Source organism: Triticum urartu, chromosome 5 (assembly GCF_003073215.2).
Source record: "Triticum urartu cultivar G1812 chromosome 5, Tu2.1, whole genome shotgun sequence".
Taxonomy (NCBI): domain Eukaryota; kingdom Viridiplantae; phylum Streptophyta; class Magnoliopsida; order Poales; family Poaceae; genus Triticum; species Triticum urartu.
In genome coordinates, this window is record NC_053026.1 from 562,288,006 (window position 1) to 562,303,645 (window position 15,640).

At 44.3% G+C, this 15,640-nt stretch overlaps 1 protein-coding gene across 1 annotated transcript; it reads left to right on the top strand.

Moving 5' to 3' along the window:
• Nucleotides 1-14,284: 14,284 nt before the first annotated feature.
• On the top strand, nt 14,285-15,640 carry LOC125506028 (transcription factor RSL2-like). Its single transcript, XM_048670911.1, has 4 exons — nt 14,285-14,573; nt 14,669-14,734; nt 14,852-14,917; nt 15,013-15,640. The coding sequence occupies exons 1-4, from the start codon at nt 14,376-14,378 to the stop codon at nt 15,100-15,102; spliced, it is 420 nt and encodes a 139-aa protein (XP_048526868.1). The 5' UTR covers nt 14,285-14,375; the 3' UTR covers nt 15,103-15,640.

Genomic DNA, 15,640 nt, shown 5'->3' on the forward strand with positions numbered 1-15,640 from the left:
TTTTGATTAAGCTATTGCCAGGCACAGGGCCAATATCGAAGAGACCATACAGGATGCCTACAAAGGATTTGGTGGAAATTAAGAAGTAGATTAAGGAGTTGCTGGATAAAGGTTACATTCGCCCAAGTTCTTCGCCTTGGGGATCGCCAGTACTCCTAGTGGAGAAGAAGGATGGATCGTTAGGGATGGTTGTTGATTATCGAGGATTGAATGAAGTAACGATCAAGAACAAGTACCCACTACCAATGATCAATGATCTGTTTGATCGATTGCAAGGAGCTAAGGTATTTTCCAAGATCGATCTGCGATCAGGATACCACTAGTTGAAGATTCGAGAACAGGATATTCCTAAGACAGCTTTTACCACCAGGTATGGGCTGTACGAGTATACCATTATGTCATTTGGTCTGACTAACGCACCTGCCTATTTTATGAACATGATGAACAAAGTGTTTATGGAGTTCTTAGATAAGTTCGTCGTGGTGTTCATAGATGATATTCTGGTTTACTCGAAAAATGAAGAGGAGCATAAGGAGCATTTGCGTTTGGTACTTGGTTAGCTCAGAGAACATCAGTTGTATGCCAAGTTCAGCAAATGTGAGTTTTGGTTGAAGAAAGTAGGATTCCTCGGACACGTTATATCCGGAGAAGGAATAGCAGTAGATCCCACTAAAGTTGATACCGTGACCAAGTGGGAAGCACCAACCACAGTTGGAGAGATCCGGAGCTTTCTTGGACTCGCAGGATACTACCGGAGATTCATTGAGAATTTCTCAAAAATTGCAAAGCCTATGATGGAGTTATTAAAGAAGGATACCAAGTTCAAATGGACTGAGGAATGTGAGGCTAGTTTCCAGGAGTTGAAGAAACGTTTGGTTACTTCACCAGTGTTGATTTTGCCAGATCAGACCAAGGATTATGAGGTGTATTGCGACGCTTCACGTCGAGGACTTGGAGCAGTGCTTATGCAGGAAGGGAGAGTTGTTTCATATGCCTCAAGACAACTAAAACCTCATGAGTTGAATTATGCTACGCATGATTTGGAATTAGCAGCCGTAGTGCATGCATTGAAAACATGGAGACATTTCCTCATTGGAAACCATTGTGAGGTGTACACGGATCATAAGAGTTTGAAATACATTTTCACACAGAAGGAGTTAAACCTCAGACAAAGGAGATGGTTGGAGCTCATCAAGGATTATGATATGAGATTGCATTACCATCCCGGAAAGGCTAATGTAGTAGCTGACGCATTAAGCCGTAAGAGCCATGTCAATACATTAATGACGGGAGAAATACCAAGGGAGTTAGCCGAAAATCTTCGAGAGTTATGTTTGGGAATAGTTCCTAGAGGCTATGTAGCAGCATTGGAGATTCAGTCAACTTTGATGGATAGAATCAGAGAAACTCAGAAGACTGACAAGGAGATTGCCTCTATAAAGGAGAAAATAAGCGAAGGAAAGGCTAAAGGATTTCGTGAGGATGAGCACGACACCCTATGGTTTGAAGACCGTGTTTATGTGCCCAATGACCCGGAGATTAGGAAGCTAATTCTGCAAGAGGCACACGATTCACCATATTCGATTCACCCAGGAAATACCAAGATGTATTTGGATTTGAAGGATATTTTCTGGTGGACCGGAATGAAGAAGGATATTGCGGAGTATGTAGCAGTTTGTGATGTATGTCAGAGAGTAAAGGCAGAGCATCAGAAGCCAGCAGGATTGCTATAGCCATTGCCGATACCCGAATGGAAGTGGGATAAGTTAGGCATGGATTTTATCATGGGATTACCCAGGACTCGTTCAGGCTATGACTCGATTTGGGTTGTAGTCGATCGGTTGACGAAGGTAGCTCATTTCATCCCAATAAAGACCACGTACACCAGTGCTAAGTTGGCAAAGATATACATGACCAGAATCGTATGTCTACATGGAGTTCCGAGGAGTATCGTATCAGATAGAGGAACCCAGTTTACCTCAAAGTTCTGGAAGCAGTTGCATGAAACTTTGGGTACCAGGCTAGAATTCAGTACAGCTTTTCATCCACAGACAGATGGACAGACTGAGAGAGTCAATCAGATTTTGGAGGATATGCTGAGAGCCTGTGCGCTAGATTATGGATCTAGTTGGGACAACAATTTGCCATATGCAGAGTTCTCTTCCAACAACAGTTACCAAACCAGTTTAAAGATGGCCCCTTTTGAAGCTTTGTACGGAAGGAGGTGCAGGACACCGTTGTCGTGGGACGAAGTTGGAGACCGCCAGTTGTTTGGACCTGACTTGATTAAAGAGTCTGAACAGAAGGTGAAGTTGATTCGCGATAGGCTCAAGATAGCCCAGTCCAGGCAGAAGAGCTACGCAGATTCTAAACGCAAGGAGACAGTTTACGAAGTCGGAGACCGAGTTTATCTTCGAGTATCCCCACTTCGAGGAACAAAGCGTTTTGGTGTTAAGGGAAAGTTAGCGCCACGATTTGTAGGACCATACCGAGTATTGGAACGTATGGGAGAAGTGGCCTACAAGTTGGAATTGCCCGAAGGATTGTTAGGAGTTCATGATGTGTTCCACGTTTCTCAGTTAAAGAAGTGCCACGCGGAGATGGCTGACATACCCTTGAGAGACACAGTGCCATAGGAAACAATCCAGTTGGATAATGATTTGACCTATGAGGAGAAACCAATTAAGATTCTCGAGTTTGCCAGCCGAGTCACTCGCAGCAAGGTTATCAAGTTTTGCAAAGTTCAGTGGAGCCACCACACAGAGGATGAAGCCACCTGGGAACGAGAGGAAGATTTGCTCAAGGACTACCCTCACCTATTTTCTAGCCAACCCGAATCTCGAGGGCGAGATTCATCTTAAGGGGGGTAGGTTTGTAACATCCCAAATTTTCAATTTGGAATGTTATACATTAGATCATCAATGCATATCATATTTTATTTTGCTTTTGGTTTTGATCCTAGAAATTCTACGCAACTCAAGGACCCACGGAGAGAGTTGAGGATTTCGTTATTTTCATATTTGAGTTTTCTCAAATTTTGAAGATAGGATCATTTGATTTTAATTATTTTATCATCAATTATTTCTATTACAAAAATATGAGAGAGGGAATAAAATGACTTTCCCAAAATAAAGAAATATTGAGGATTTAATAATAAAATCGAATAAGATTTTATTTCAGAGTTTTTCAGTATTTTATTTGAATTTAGGAAAAATGTGCGTTTTTCAAAATTGCATTTAGGCCCCCAAATAAATGTTCACCTTGTGCGGCTTGATTTTAGAAGCTCAGGAAAATTTATTTTGGGATTTTTGGAGTCCGTTTAGTATTTCTTTTGGAGTCCGAAGCCAGCCAGCCCGCGCCCCCGAAACCGTACCGCGCCGCCCGACCCCGCCGCCGCCGTCGCCGCCTGCCGTCGCCGGAGCCTCTGAAAGACTATGTCTCGGTCATCCGTCTTCTCAAACACCATGTAGTGCGAGAAACCAAACGGAGGCGATCGAGTCTTGTGGGGAAAAGTGCGCAAACCTCTGCAGAGTGTAATAAACTAATCATGATTAGCCGTGTCCCCGGTTATGGACATCTTGAGTATCTAGTACCTGGACTATCATGTGAATCTCATCATGTTACTTTAAATTAAGTTTGTTGGGTTTAATGATGATGTTTAATTGGGATTGAGAATGCTGTCAACCATTCTCAATGTTTAACAACTACCATGATAGTTAAATAAAATTTATTCCTTTGCAGTAGGGAAAAATTGGCTTTACGCAAAACTATAACCATAGAGATTTCCACCAGCCAAATATGCATATAGTATAGTTGTTTCATTCCATTACTCTCTATGTGTTACCTTGCCAGCATATTCCATGTGCTGACCCGTTTTGGGCTGCAACGTTAATGTTGCAGACTTTTCAGACGACGATTAAGGAGTTTTTAGGTCGTGGTTCTATACTCAGTGATGCCGTTGGAGTTGATGTACTCACTTATCTTCCAAGCCTTCCGCTTTTATCGTTATTAGATGGCCTTAAGCCATATTTATTGTAATAAGTTCTCTATTGAGACACTCGATGTAATAAGTGTGTGATTGCTACTCTGTTATAAATCCTCCAAGTACTGTGTAGTGTCAGCATTACTGATCCAGGGATGACACCGGAGCACAGAGATCAGACTGTTGAGGTCTGGTCGCTACACAAGCCGGTGACGATGGAGATCATGACGGTGCTTTTGGAGATGGAGATCAAAGGCACAAGATGATGATGGCCATATCATGGTCACATATTTTGACTGCATGTGATGTTTATCTTTTATGCATCTTATTTTGGTTAGTACGGCGGTAGCATTATAAGATGATCCCTTACTAAAATTTCAAGGTAAGTGTTCTCCCTGAGTAATGCACCGTTGCGACAGTTCGTCGTGCTGAGACACCACGTGATGATCAGGTGTGATAAGCTCTATGTTCACATACAACGGGTGCAAGACAGTTTTGCACATGCGGAATACACAGGTTAAACTTGACGAGCCTAGCATGTACAGACATGGCCTCTGAACAATGGAGACCGAAAGGTCGAACGTGAATCATATAGTAGATATGATCAACATAGAGAGTTCACCATTAATGACTTCCATCTCACGTGATGATCGGACATGGTTTAGTTGATATGGATCACGTGATCATTTAGATAACTCGAGGGATGTCTATCTAAGTGGGAGTTTAAGTAATATGATTAATTGAACTTAATTTATTATGAACTTGGTCTTGATAGTTTTGCATATATATGTTGTAGATCAATAACTCGCGATATAGCTCCCTGTTTTATTTTTTGATATGTTCCTAGAGAAAACTAAGTTGAAATATGATAGTAGCAATGATGCGGAGTAGGTCTGTGATCTGAGGATTATCCTCATTGCTGCACAGAAAAATTATGTCCTTGGTTCACCACTAGGTGACAGACCTATTGCAGGAGCAGATGCAGACGTTATGAACATTTGACAAGCTCGGTACGACGACTACTTTATAGTTTAGTGCACCATGATTTACGGCTTAGAACCGGGACTTCAAAAATGTTTTGAACGCCAGAGCATATAAGATGTTCCAAGAGTTGAATCATGTATTTCAAGACTCATGCCCGTGTCGAGAGGTATGAGACCTCTGACAAGTACTTTGCCTACAAGATGGAGGAGAATAGCTCAGCTAGTGAGCATGTGCTCAGAATGTCTGGGTACTACAATTGCTTGAATCAAGTGGGAGTTAATCTTTCAGATAAGATAATGATTGACAGAGTTCTCTAATCACTATCACCAAGTTACTAGAACTTCATGATGAACTATAATATGCAAGGATAATGAAAATGATTCCCAAGCTCTTCACGATGCTGAAATCAGTGAAGGTAGAAATCAAGAAAAAGCATCAAGTGTTGATGGTTAACAAGACCACTAGTTTCAAAAAAAGGACAAGGGAAGGAAAGGGAACTTCAAGAAGAATGGCAAGCAAGTTGCCACTCCCATGAAGAAGCCCAAAGCTAGACCCAAACCTGAAACTGAGTGCTTCTACTACAAAGGAAATGGTCACTGAAAGCGGAACTGCCCAAAAACTTGGCGGATAAGAAGGATGGCAAAGTGAACAAAGGTATATTTGATATACATGTTTTTGATATGTACTTTACTTGTGTTCATAGTAGCCCCTGGGTATTTGATACCGGTTCAGTTGCTAAGATTTGTAACTCGAAACGAGAGTTGCAAAATGAACAGATACTAGTTAAGGGCGAGGTGAGGATGTGTGTTGGAAGTGATTCCAAGGTTGATAAGATCACCATCGCACACTCCTTTTACCTTTGGGATTAGTGTTGGACCTAAAATAAATGTTATTTGGTGTTTGAGTTGAGCGTGAATATGATTAGTTCATGTTTATTGCAATACGGTTATTCATTTAAAGTCAGAGAACAATTGTTGTTCTGTTTACATGAATAAAACCTTCTATGGTCATACACCCAGTGTGAATGGTTTATTGAATCTTGATTGTAGTGATACACATATTCATAATATTGATGCCAAAAGATGCAAAGTTAATAATGATAGTGCAACATACTTGTGGCACTGCCGTTTAGGTCATGTTGGTGTAAAACGCATGAAGAAACTCCATGCAGATGGACTTTTGGAATCATTTGATTATGAATCATTCGATAGTTGCGAACCATGCCACATGGGCAAGATGACTAAAACTCCGTTCTCCGAAACAATGCAGCGAGCAACTGACTTATTGGAAATAATACATACCGATGTATGCGGTCCAATGAGTGTTGAGGCACGCGGCGGGTATCATTATTTTTTGACCTTCACATATGATTTGAGCAGATATATGGGTATATCTACTTAATGAAACACAAGTCTGAAACATTTGAAAAGTTCAAGGAATTTCAGAATGGAGTGGTGAATCATCGTAACAAGAAAATAAAGTTTCTATGATCTGATCGCGGAGGCGAATATTTGATTTACGAGTTTGGCCTTCATTTAAAACAATGTGGAATAGCTTCACAACTCACGTCACCTGGAACACCACATGGTGTATCCGAATGTCGTAACTATACTTTATTAGATATGGTACGATCTATGATGTCTCTTACCGATTTACCACTATCATTTTGGGGTTATGCATTAGAGACAATTGCATTCACGTTAAATAGGGCACCATCTAAATCCGTTGAGACGACACCGTATGAACTATGGTTTGGCAAGAAACCTAAGTTGTCGTTTCTTAAAGTTTGGGGTTGCGATGCTTATGTGAAAAAGTTTCAGCCTGATAAGCTTGAACCCAAATCGGAGAAGTGCGTCTTCATAGGATACCCAAAAGAAACTGTTGGGTATACCTTCTAGAACAGATCCGAAGGCAAGATCTTTGTTGCTAAGAATGGATCCTTTTTAGAGAAGGAGTTTCTCTCAAAAGAAGTGAGTGGGAGGAAAGTAGAACTTGATGAGGTAATTGTACCTTCTCTCGAATTGGAAAGTTGCTCATCACAGAAAATGTTTCCGTGATGCCTACACCAACAAGAGAGGAAGCTAATGATAATGATCATGGAACTTCAGATCAAGTTACTACCAAACCTCGTAGGTCAACCAGAGCATGTTCCGCACCAGAGTGGTACGGTAATCCTGTTCTGGAAGTCATGTTACTAGACCATGACGAACCTATGAACTATGAGGAAGCGATGATGAGCCCAGATTCCGCAAAATGGCTTGAGGCCATGAATCTGAGATAGGATCCATGTATGAGAGCAAAGTGTGTACTTTGGTGGACTTCCCCGATGATCGGCAAGCCATTGAGAATAAATGGATCTTCAAGAGGAAGACGGACGATGATGGTAGTGTTACTATCTACAAAGCCCGAATTGTCGCAAAATATTTTCGACAAGTTCAAGGTGCTGACTACGATGAGATTTTCTCACTCATAGCGATGCTTAAGTCTGTCTGAATCATGTTAGCAATTGCCGCATTTTATGAAATCTGGCAAATGGATGTCAAAACTACATTCCTTAATGTATTTCTTAAAGAAGAGTTGTATATGATGCAACCAAAGGTTTTGTCGATCCTAAAGGTGCTAACAAAGTGTGCAAGCTCCAGCGATCCATCTATGGAACTGGTGCAAGCATCTCGGAGTTGGAATATACGTTTTGATGAGTTGATCAAAGCATATAGTTTTATACAGACTTGCGGTGAAGCCTGTATTTACAAGAAAGTGAGTGGGAACACTACAGCTTTTCTGATAAGTATATGTGAATGATATATTGCTGATCGGAAATGATGTAAAAAAATTGGAAAGCATAAAGGAGTGTTTGAAAGGAGTTTTTCAAAGAAAGACGTGGGTGAAGCTGCTTACATATTGGGCATCAAGATCTATAGAGATAGATTAAGACGCTTGATAAGACTTTCGATGAGTACATACCTTGATAAGATTTTGAAGGAGTTCAAAATGGATCAGTCAAAGAAGGAGTTCTTGCCTGAGTTGTAAGGTATGAAGTTGAGTAAGACTCAAAAACCGACCACGGCAGAAGATAGAGAGAGAATGAAAGTCGTTCCCTATGCCTCAGCCATAGGTTCTATAAAGTATACCATGTTGTATACCAGACCTATTGTGTACCTTGCCATGAGTTTGGAAAGTGGGTACAATAGTGATCCAGGAGTAGATCACTGGACAACGGTCAAAATTATCCTTAGGTACCTAAAGAGGACTAAGGAAATGTTTCTCGGTTATGGAGGTGACAAAGAGTTTGTCGTAAGGAGCTACATCGATGCAAGCTTTGACACTGATTTGGATGACTCTGAGTCTCAATCTAGATACATATTGAAAGTGGGAACAATTAGCTAGAGTAGCTCCGTGCAGAGCATTGTAGACATAAAAATTTGCAAAATACATACGGATCTGAATATGGCAGACCCGTTGACTAAACTTCTATCACAAGCAAAACATGATCACACCTTAGTACTCTTTGGGTGTTAATCACATAGTGATGTGAACTAGATTATTGACTCTAGTAAACCCTTTGGGTGTTGGTCACATGGCAATGTGAACTATGGGTGTTAATCACATAAAGATGTGAACTATTGGTGTTAAATCACATGGCGATGTGAACTAGATTATTGACTCTAGTGCAAGTGGGAGACTGAAGGAAATATGCCCTAGAGGCAATAATAAAGTTGTTATTTTATATTTCCTTATATCATGATAAATTTTTATTATTCATGCTAGAATTGTATTAACCGGAAACTTGATACATGTGTGGATACATATACAAAACACCGTGTCCCTAGTAAGCCTCTACTAGACTAGCTCGTTAATCAAAGATGGTTAAGTTTCCTAACCATAGACATGTGTTGCCATTTGATGAATGGGATCACATCATTAGCAGAATGATGTGATGGACAAGACCCATCCATTAGCATAGCATATTGATCGTTCAGTTTTATTGCTATTGCTTTCTTCATGTCAAATACATATTCCTTCAACTATAAGATTATGCAACTCCCGGATACCGGAGTAATACCTTCTGTGCTACCAAACGTCACAACGTAACTAGGTGATTATAAATATGCTCTACAGGTATCTCCGAAGGTGTTTGTTGGGTTGGCATAGATCGAGATTAAGATTTGTCACTCCGAGTATCGGAGATGTATCTCTGGGCCCTCTCGGTAATGCACATCATAATAAGCCTTGCAAGCAATGTGACTAATGTACGATGATGTATTACGGAACGAGTAAAGAGACTTGCCGGTAACAAGATTGAACTAGGTATGAAGATACCGACGATCGAATCTCGGGCAAGTAACATACCGATGACAAAGGGAGTAACGTATGTTGTCATCACGGTCGACCGATAAAGATCTTCATAGAATATGTGGGAGCCAATATGAGCATCCAGGTTCCTCTATTGGTTATTGACCGGAGAGATGTCTCGGCCATGTCTAGATAGCTCTCGAACCCGTAGGGTCCGCACGCTTAACGTTCGATGACGATTTTGTATTATATGAGTTATGTGATTTTGTGACCCAATGTTGTTCGGAGTCCCGGATGAGATCACGGACATGACGAGGAGTCTCGAAATGGATGAGAGGTAAAGATTGATATATAGGACGATGGTATTCGGACACCGGAAGTGTTTCGGGATGCACTGGGTACTTATCGGGTCATCGGAAGGGGTTTCGGGAACCCCCGGAAAAAGATATGGGCCTTATGGGCCAAGAGGGGAAACACACCAGCCACAAAGGGGCTGGTGCGCCCCTCCCATATGGGCTGGCCAAATTGGAGAAGGAAAGGGGAAGGAGGAAAGGAAAAAGGGAATAGGATTCCCCCTTCCCCCTCTTCCCTTCCTACTCCGAATAGGAATAGGAAAGGGGAGAGGCCGAATGGGGAGGCGCCCAAGTAGGATTCCTCCTGCTTGGGGTGCCCCCTTGGCTGCCTCTCCTCCCCTCCAACCTATATATATGAAGGGGGGCACCGCTAGAACACACACGAATCATTGTTAGCCGTGTGCGACGTCCCCCTCCACAGTATACGCCTCCAGTCATATTCACGTAGTGCTTAGGTGAATCCCTGCGCGGATCACTTCACCATCACCGTCACCACGCCGTCGTGCTGACGGAACTCTCCCTCAACACTTTGCTGGATCAAGAGTTCGAGGGACGTCATCGAGCTGAACGTGTGCAGAACTCGGAGGTGTCGTACGTTCGGTGCTTGATCTGTCAGAACAAGAAGAAGTTCGACTACATCAACTGCGTTTTCAAACGCTTCCGCTTTCGGTCTACGCGGGTACGTGGACACAATCTCCCCCTCTCGTTGCTATGCATCTCCTAGATAGATCTTCGTGAGCGTAGGAAATTTTGAAATTGAATGCTACGTTCCCCAACACACATGTCATAGGGAGGGGGTTATACTAAACCTTAGCCACTGAATTAGTGAAAGGGTCCCACTTGTCATAGACTACTTGTTTAACATAGGTTTAATTTAGTTGGTTAATTCTTAATTAGCCAAGGGGGACCCGTTGTCTGTGGTTGAGCTAATCAACTAAAATTATTTAGTTTAATCTATAGGTTAATTAGGGAGATGGCCCCACACGACAGTTTGTAGGGCTAAACTAATTGGTCTGGTGGCCTGGACCCACCCGGCGGTGGCCCAGCCATAACTAAGCACGGCGGCATCCACATGGTCCTCCACCACCTTCCCCAGCATGTTGTGGAGGTCCTCCGGGACGGGAGCTATCACGGCTTCGAAGTCGAAGTTGGGGTTGGTGCAAAGGAGATGCCTGAAGACACGTGTCGCCGCTTGGGTAAGGAGGTCACGACATTATTCTTTGACGATTTTGCCCACCTTCTTAGCGTCGTCCTCAAGCCGCTCCACGACCTTGGCAAAGAAGTCAAGATAGTTGGCATCACCAGTCTCGAGGGGACTGGCAACGTCCTCCTTGTAAATAGAGTCCAAAGCCCGACGGGCTCGCAACTCGAGGGCTTGGAACATCTTGGAATGTTCATGCTGCCGCCCCCGAGCCTGGTCCGCCTCCTCCCTCACCCGCTCCACAACAGACGCAACGTCCCCCACCTGCTTCCGGAGTGAGGCTATCTCGGCTTCGGCGTGGACCCGTGTGGCCAACACGATTTGCCGTCGTTGCTGTCTCCTTGAGACCGTTAATCTCATGTGTCAGTTCCTCGCGCTTTGTCTTGAAGTGGCCTTCCACCAGGTGGAGCGCCAAAGCAAACTTCTTGAGGTCGTGCATACTAGGCCAAGCCACGCCCTTGGGAGTGCATGTGGCTTGGCCTAGGATGCTCGTGCACTCCCGAGGACCGTGATTTATTCGCTTATGCCATAGGAGTGGTTGTTGGGGACGAAAACACGACCAGGTTTTGGTAATCTCCGTGGTTGGAGGGGCTCTGACCGATGGATATTATGCCCAAGATTTTTTTAGCTCTCGCATAAGAAGTCTTGTTCGGTTAGAAAGCCGTTGACGAACAAAAATTGGATTACCGAAATCAATATACATCACAAAGATCTCTCTCCCCCACATCCAGGAATTGGGAAAGGCTCGTCGACATCACCCTCACCGATGGGGTTCGCGATTCAATTAATTAGAAGCTCTCTGTTGATGGCATGTACTTTGTGTCCTCGGCTTACAAGGCGCAATTTGAGGGTCTCGCCGTCTTGACCATGCCGACAACCATTTGGCCCAAATTGTAAGTTCTTCGGTTGGTTGGTCTTACAAAATAAGATTTGAACAACTGATAGACTACACCATCGGGATGGCTAAACGGCGGTCTTGCGCTCTTTGCAAACAAGCTCCCGAGTCTGTTGTGCACCTCCTCACCCAATGTCATTTTATGACTCGTATTTGGGCGGAGATCGCCAACTGGCTCGGCCTTCTTGATTCCTCTGCCTTGGCTTGGGCAAATGCCACCTCCATGAGAGGTTGGTGCGTCGATACGGTGGACAAGACAAGACCGCATAGGAAGGCTCTCACTATGTTGATGATGTTAGTCTCATGAGAGATTTGGAAGGAACGCAATACAAGAGTTTTCCACAACGCTGCCAACCCCACCATGATGGTTGTTAGGAGGATCAAGGAGGAGGCCCATCTTTGGGCATTAGCGGGCGCGAGACACTTGACTAATGTAATGCCGCCAGAGTGGTCGTTTTTCCCCGCGTTGTGGGCGTATGCCTAAACCTTCTCTCTTGATTAATGAAATAGCAAATCTTTATGATTGTACCCTTGGTTTTGGTCTTGTCCTCCCAGTTTGCTCTTTGTTGGGGCGGTTACTTTAGCCATTGGTTGTAATTTTAGTCTAGTACTTGCCTGAGTCGACTGATGCGGCTTTTGTTTTACTGGCATTTCCTTTGAACTCCGTATCCTATTTCATTCAAATAATGGAGCAGGCCGGCGTGTGTGGCGGTCTCCCATGACTCTAAAAAAAAGTGCATACAACATGTAATCATAGATACTTACACGCCAGTAATGCTGGTGGCTACGGCCAGCCTACGACCAATTATTCCAAAAGAAAATCAAACCATATACTGTGACAGCCACGCAGTCTCCAGCGCTGCAGCTTGCAAGACTGTCAGCATGTGGACGCGCTTTTTGTTTAACAAGTTTGGACGTGCTTGCAACGCCCAATGGCCACAGCTAGCTACACCGGCACTTAACAAAGCTGAATATCATGCATAACGCGCCTTGCTAGCTGCTAAAATTTTCAGAAGAAAAACCTCAAAGCTGTCCTTTATATTTAGCACCCCAAGCCTTGCAAGCTCATTAGCAGAAATATCATTCGTTAACACATTGTTAATTCGGATTCACGTTGATAGTGCATCACTTTAGAGAGGCTCAAGGGGCGATCCGCGGCGTCCGGCGAGCTAGATGACAGTTGTAACACAAATTAAAACTCGCTTTGAAGATTTCATCGCAATATCGCATTTTATTTTTTTCTTGGACAGGATAAATCAAAAGGTAACCATACAGGTCATGTAAATGGTGTTTCAGATCTAAGTGCATGAATTTACTGGCGCTCACTCTCACAGGCGCGCACGAACTCAGCACAGTTTCAGTCCATGTTACTATGAGGGTGATTGGATACGTTTTAGTCCCATGATTAAAAGTAGTGGGACTAAAACTTGCTAGCCTCACCCATGCTTGGATCCAAATATTAAAGAGACTAAAATCAAGTTATTAAGCATTTATTATCCTCCAAACCCTCCAATCCAGAACTCGCATGTGTTAAAAAAGAGGAATTAAATGAGGAGAGAGAGAGCTAATACATATTTTAGTAGGTTTCCTATGACTAAAAATTTTTAGCCTCAAGACTAGTCCTAGCCTCTCTTTAGTCAGGGGTACTTGGAACTTAAGCCTCTAAAAAAGATTATTTTTAGTCAGACTAAAAATAGTCCCTTGGATCCAAGCACCCTAAAAGAGACTATGTTTCTGTGTTGTCAGTTGTCACAAGAATGTTCTCAGTATCTTACCAATCATTTCCCATTTTTCTCTTCGAGATGGTAGTATTTGTATACTACCACTAGTGTTTTCTCTTGAGACTTCTGACATTTTGCCGACCGAATCAGCCGTTACCCAGCTTGCACCTAGCACCAGCACTAGCAGCGCCTGAGCTGTGCAAGAAACAATTTTGAGCTCATCTCAACCTCAATGGCCATATATACGAGCACGTACGTACACACCGTCATCCACTTGCGTGCATGCTCCCTAGCTAGCTACTCCCTACAGTACGTCGCAGTGCAGCTAGCGTCCGTCTCTCCGTGCTTGCGTCGCACCATTCGCCTCGATCGCTTGGACAGTAGTACACAATGTTGCGGTTGCAGGCAGCTGCCGTCAGGTCGCAGGAGGCCGCGCGGTGGTCGCCATGCCACGCGCCGGACGAGGAGGAGTCGGAGATCGTGGCGCAGTTCCTGACGGCGCCGTACCCGTGCTTCGACGGCGGCTACGACTTCCTCGGCGAGCCCGACGTGTCGCTCGGGATCAACACGCTCTCCTACTGCGGCTCCATCGACCTCAACCTCTCCCGGAAGGAGGAGAGGGCCGGCAAGCGTGGTGGCAATGGCAACATGGTCCCCGGCCCTTCGCCCCCCGCTGGTCGCGGTCGCGTCCGCGCTGGTGCTGGTTACCTCCTCAGCGATCGCGACAGCAATGGCGACGGTGCCGCCGCAACGCCGAAGCGGAAGGTTTTTCAGGCCGGCCATGCCCATGATCAGGGAGGGGATCTTGGACGGCACAAGAAGAAGGCTCGAGCTGCAGATCACAAGGCATGGCGTAACGCAACTTCGATCGATAGCTATAGCTGAAGAGTTTACTTGCGTACCGTGGCGAGGGCGCGGGGCTGATTCAGTTTAATTGGCCGTGATCATGCAGGGGGAGAAGTCTGTCACATCCAAGACCAAGATGGCGCAGCAGAAGCGGCGATCCAGCAGCTACTGCTCGGACAACGAGTCCAATTGCTCCCAGGGGGACGGCGGCGAGGAGGCCAACGTCGCCGGCGGCGGCACCGTGAAAGTGCGGGCCGGCCGCGGGTCTGCGGCCGATCCCCAGAGCCTCTATGCGAAGGTGAGCTCAATGCATGTGCAGCCCCGCAGGTCAATTCAATACGACCGTTTCAGTGGATTGGTTCAGACTTCAGAGTTTTGTTCTGTCCAATGCAGAGAAGAAGGGAGAAGATTAACGACAGACTCCGAGTCCTGCAGAAGCTGGTGCCCAACGGAACCAAAGTAACTCTCGCGTACATACATTACATTTTGCAAAAGAAATTCAACTAGAGATTGCATTGGTTACTAATAAGTTGCTGCCTGCTAGTATGTTCTGACTGTTGTGACATATCTTGACAGGTGGATCTCAGCACTATGCTGGAGGAGGCAGTCCTCTACGTCAAGTTCTTGCAGCTACAGATCAAGGTAAGCATAATATTCATGGTTGTATTAGACCTTTCTTTCCTAGGAACTTTGTGTGATCTTGATGTCTCTTACCAGAAAGGTTGTTTCATGATCAGGTGCTCAGCTCTGACGAGATGTGGATGTACGCGCCGCTCGCTTACAGCGGCATGAGCTTCGGAATCGATCTGAGGATCACCCCTCAGTGATGAGCTTTTTCTTTTATTTAAGAAGAAAAAACCATGATGAACTTGACTCGCTTGATTTCCATCTCAACGAGGCGAAAACTAACCGTTCTGAAAGAGGATGAACTGTTAAGGACGATCCATGCTTACCAATGTAATACTGACGATGTTACAGAATTTCTGTACGATGGGTTTGCAGTTGTCTTCCTTTGCAAGAAGCCAAGAAGCAATTTTTCTGGTCACTCGCCAGCATGTCTCCACAAATCATGATCAAAGTCACAAATGCAAACGAGGCTTTGGTCTTCACAGGTCCTGCACTTTTGTAGTAGATCAGCAGAACGTGTGCCGCCGGGAATGCAAGTCCTTTTTAGTAGAGCACGTAGTAGGAGCTGCAGAAGACACGCATTATGTAATCACTGATATAATGTCAGAGTAGATTCCGTATTTTCTCCGGTTGATTATTGTTGATGAAAGGAGAGGAATAATACTATACTAGTTACACAAAATGTAAATTCCGCAATATCTCATAATGATGCATTGATGCATGTTGGCCAATTGTGTG

Coding starts and splice junctions, on each gene's coding strand:
- LOC125506028 (XM_048670911.1), top strand. CDS start 14,376: ATGCAGGGGGAGAAGTCTGTCACATCCAAGACCAAGATGGCGCAGCAG. Junction 14,574..14,668: donor CCCAGAGCCTCTATGCGAAG/GTGAGCTCAATG, acceptor TGTCCAATGCAG/AGAAGAAGGGAGAAGATTAA. Junction 14,918..15,012: donor TCTTGCAGCTACAGATCAAG/GTAAGCATAATA, acceptor TTTCATGATCAG/GTGCTCAGCTCTGACGAGAT.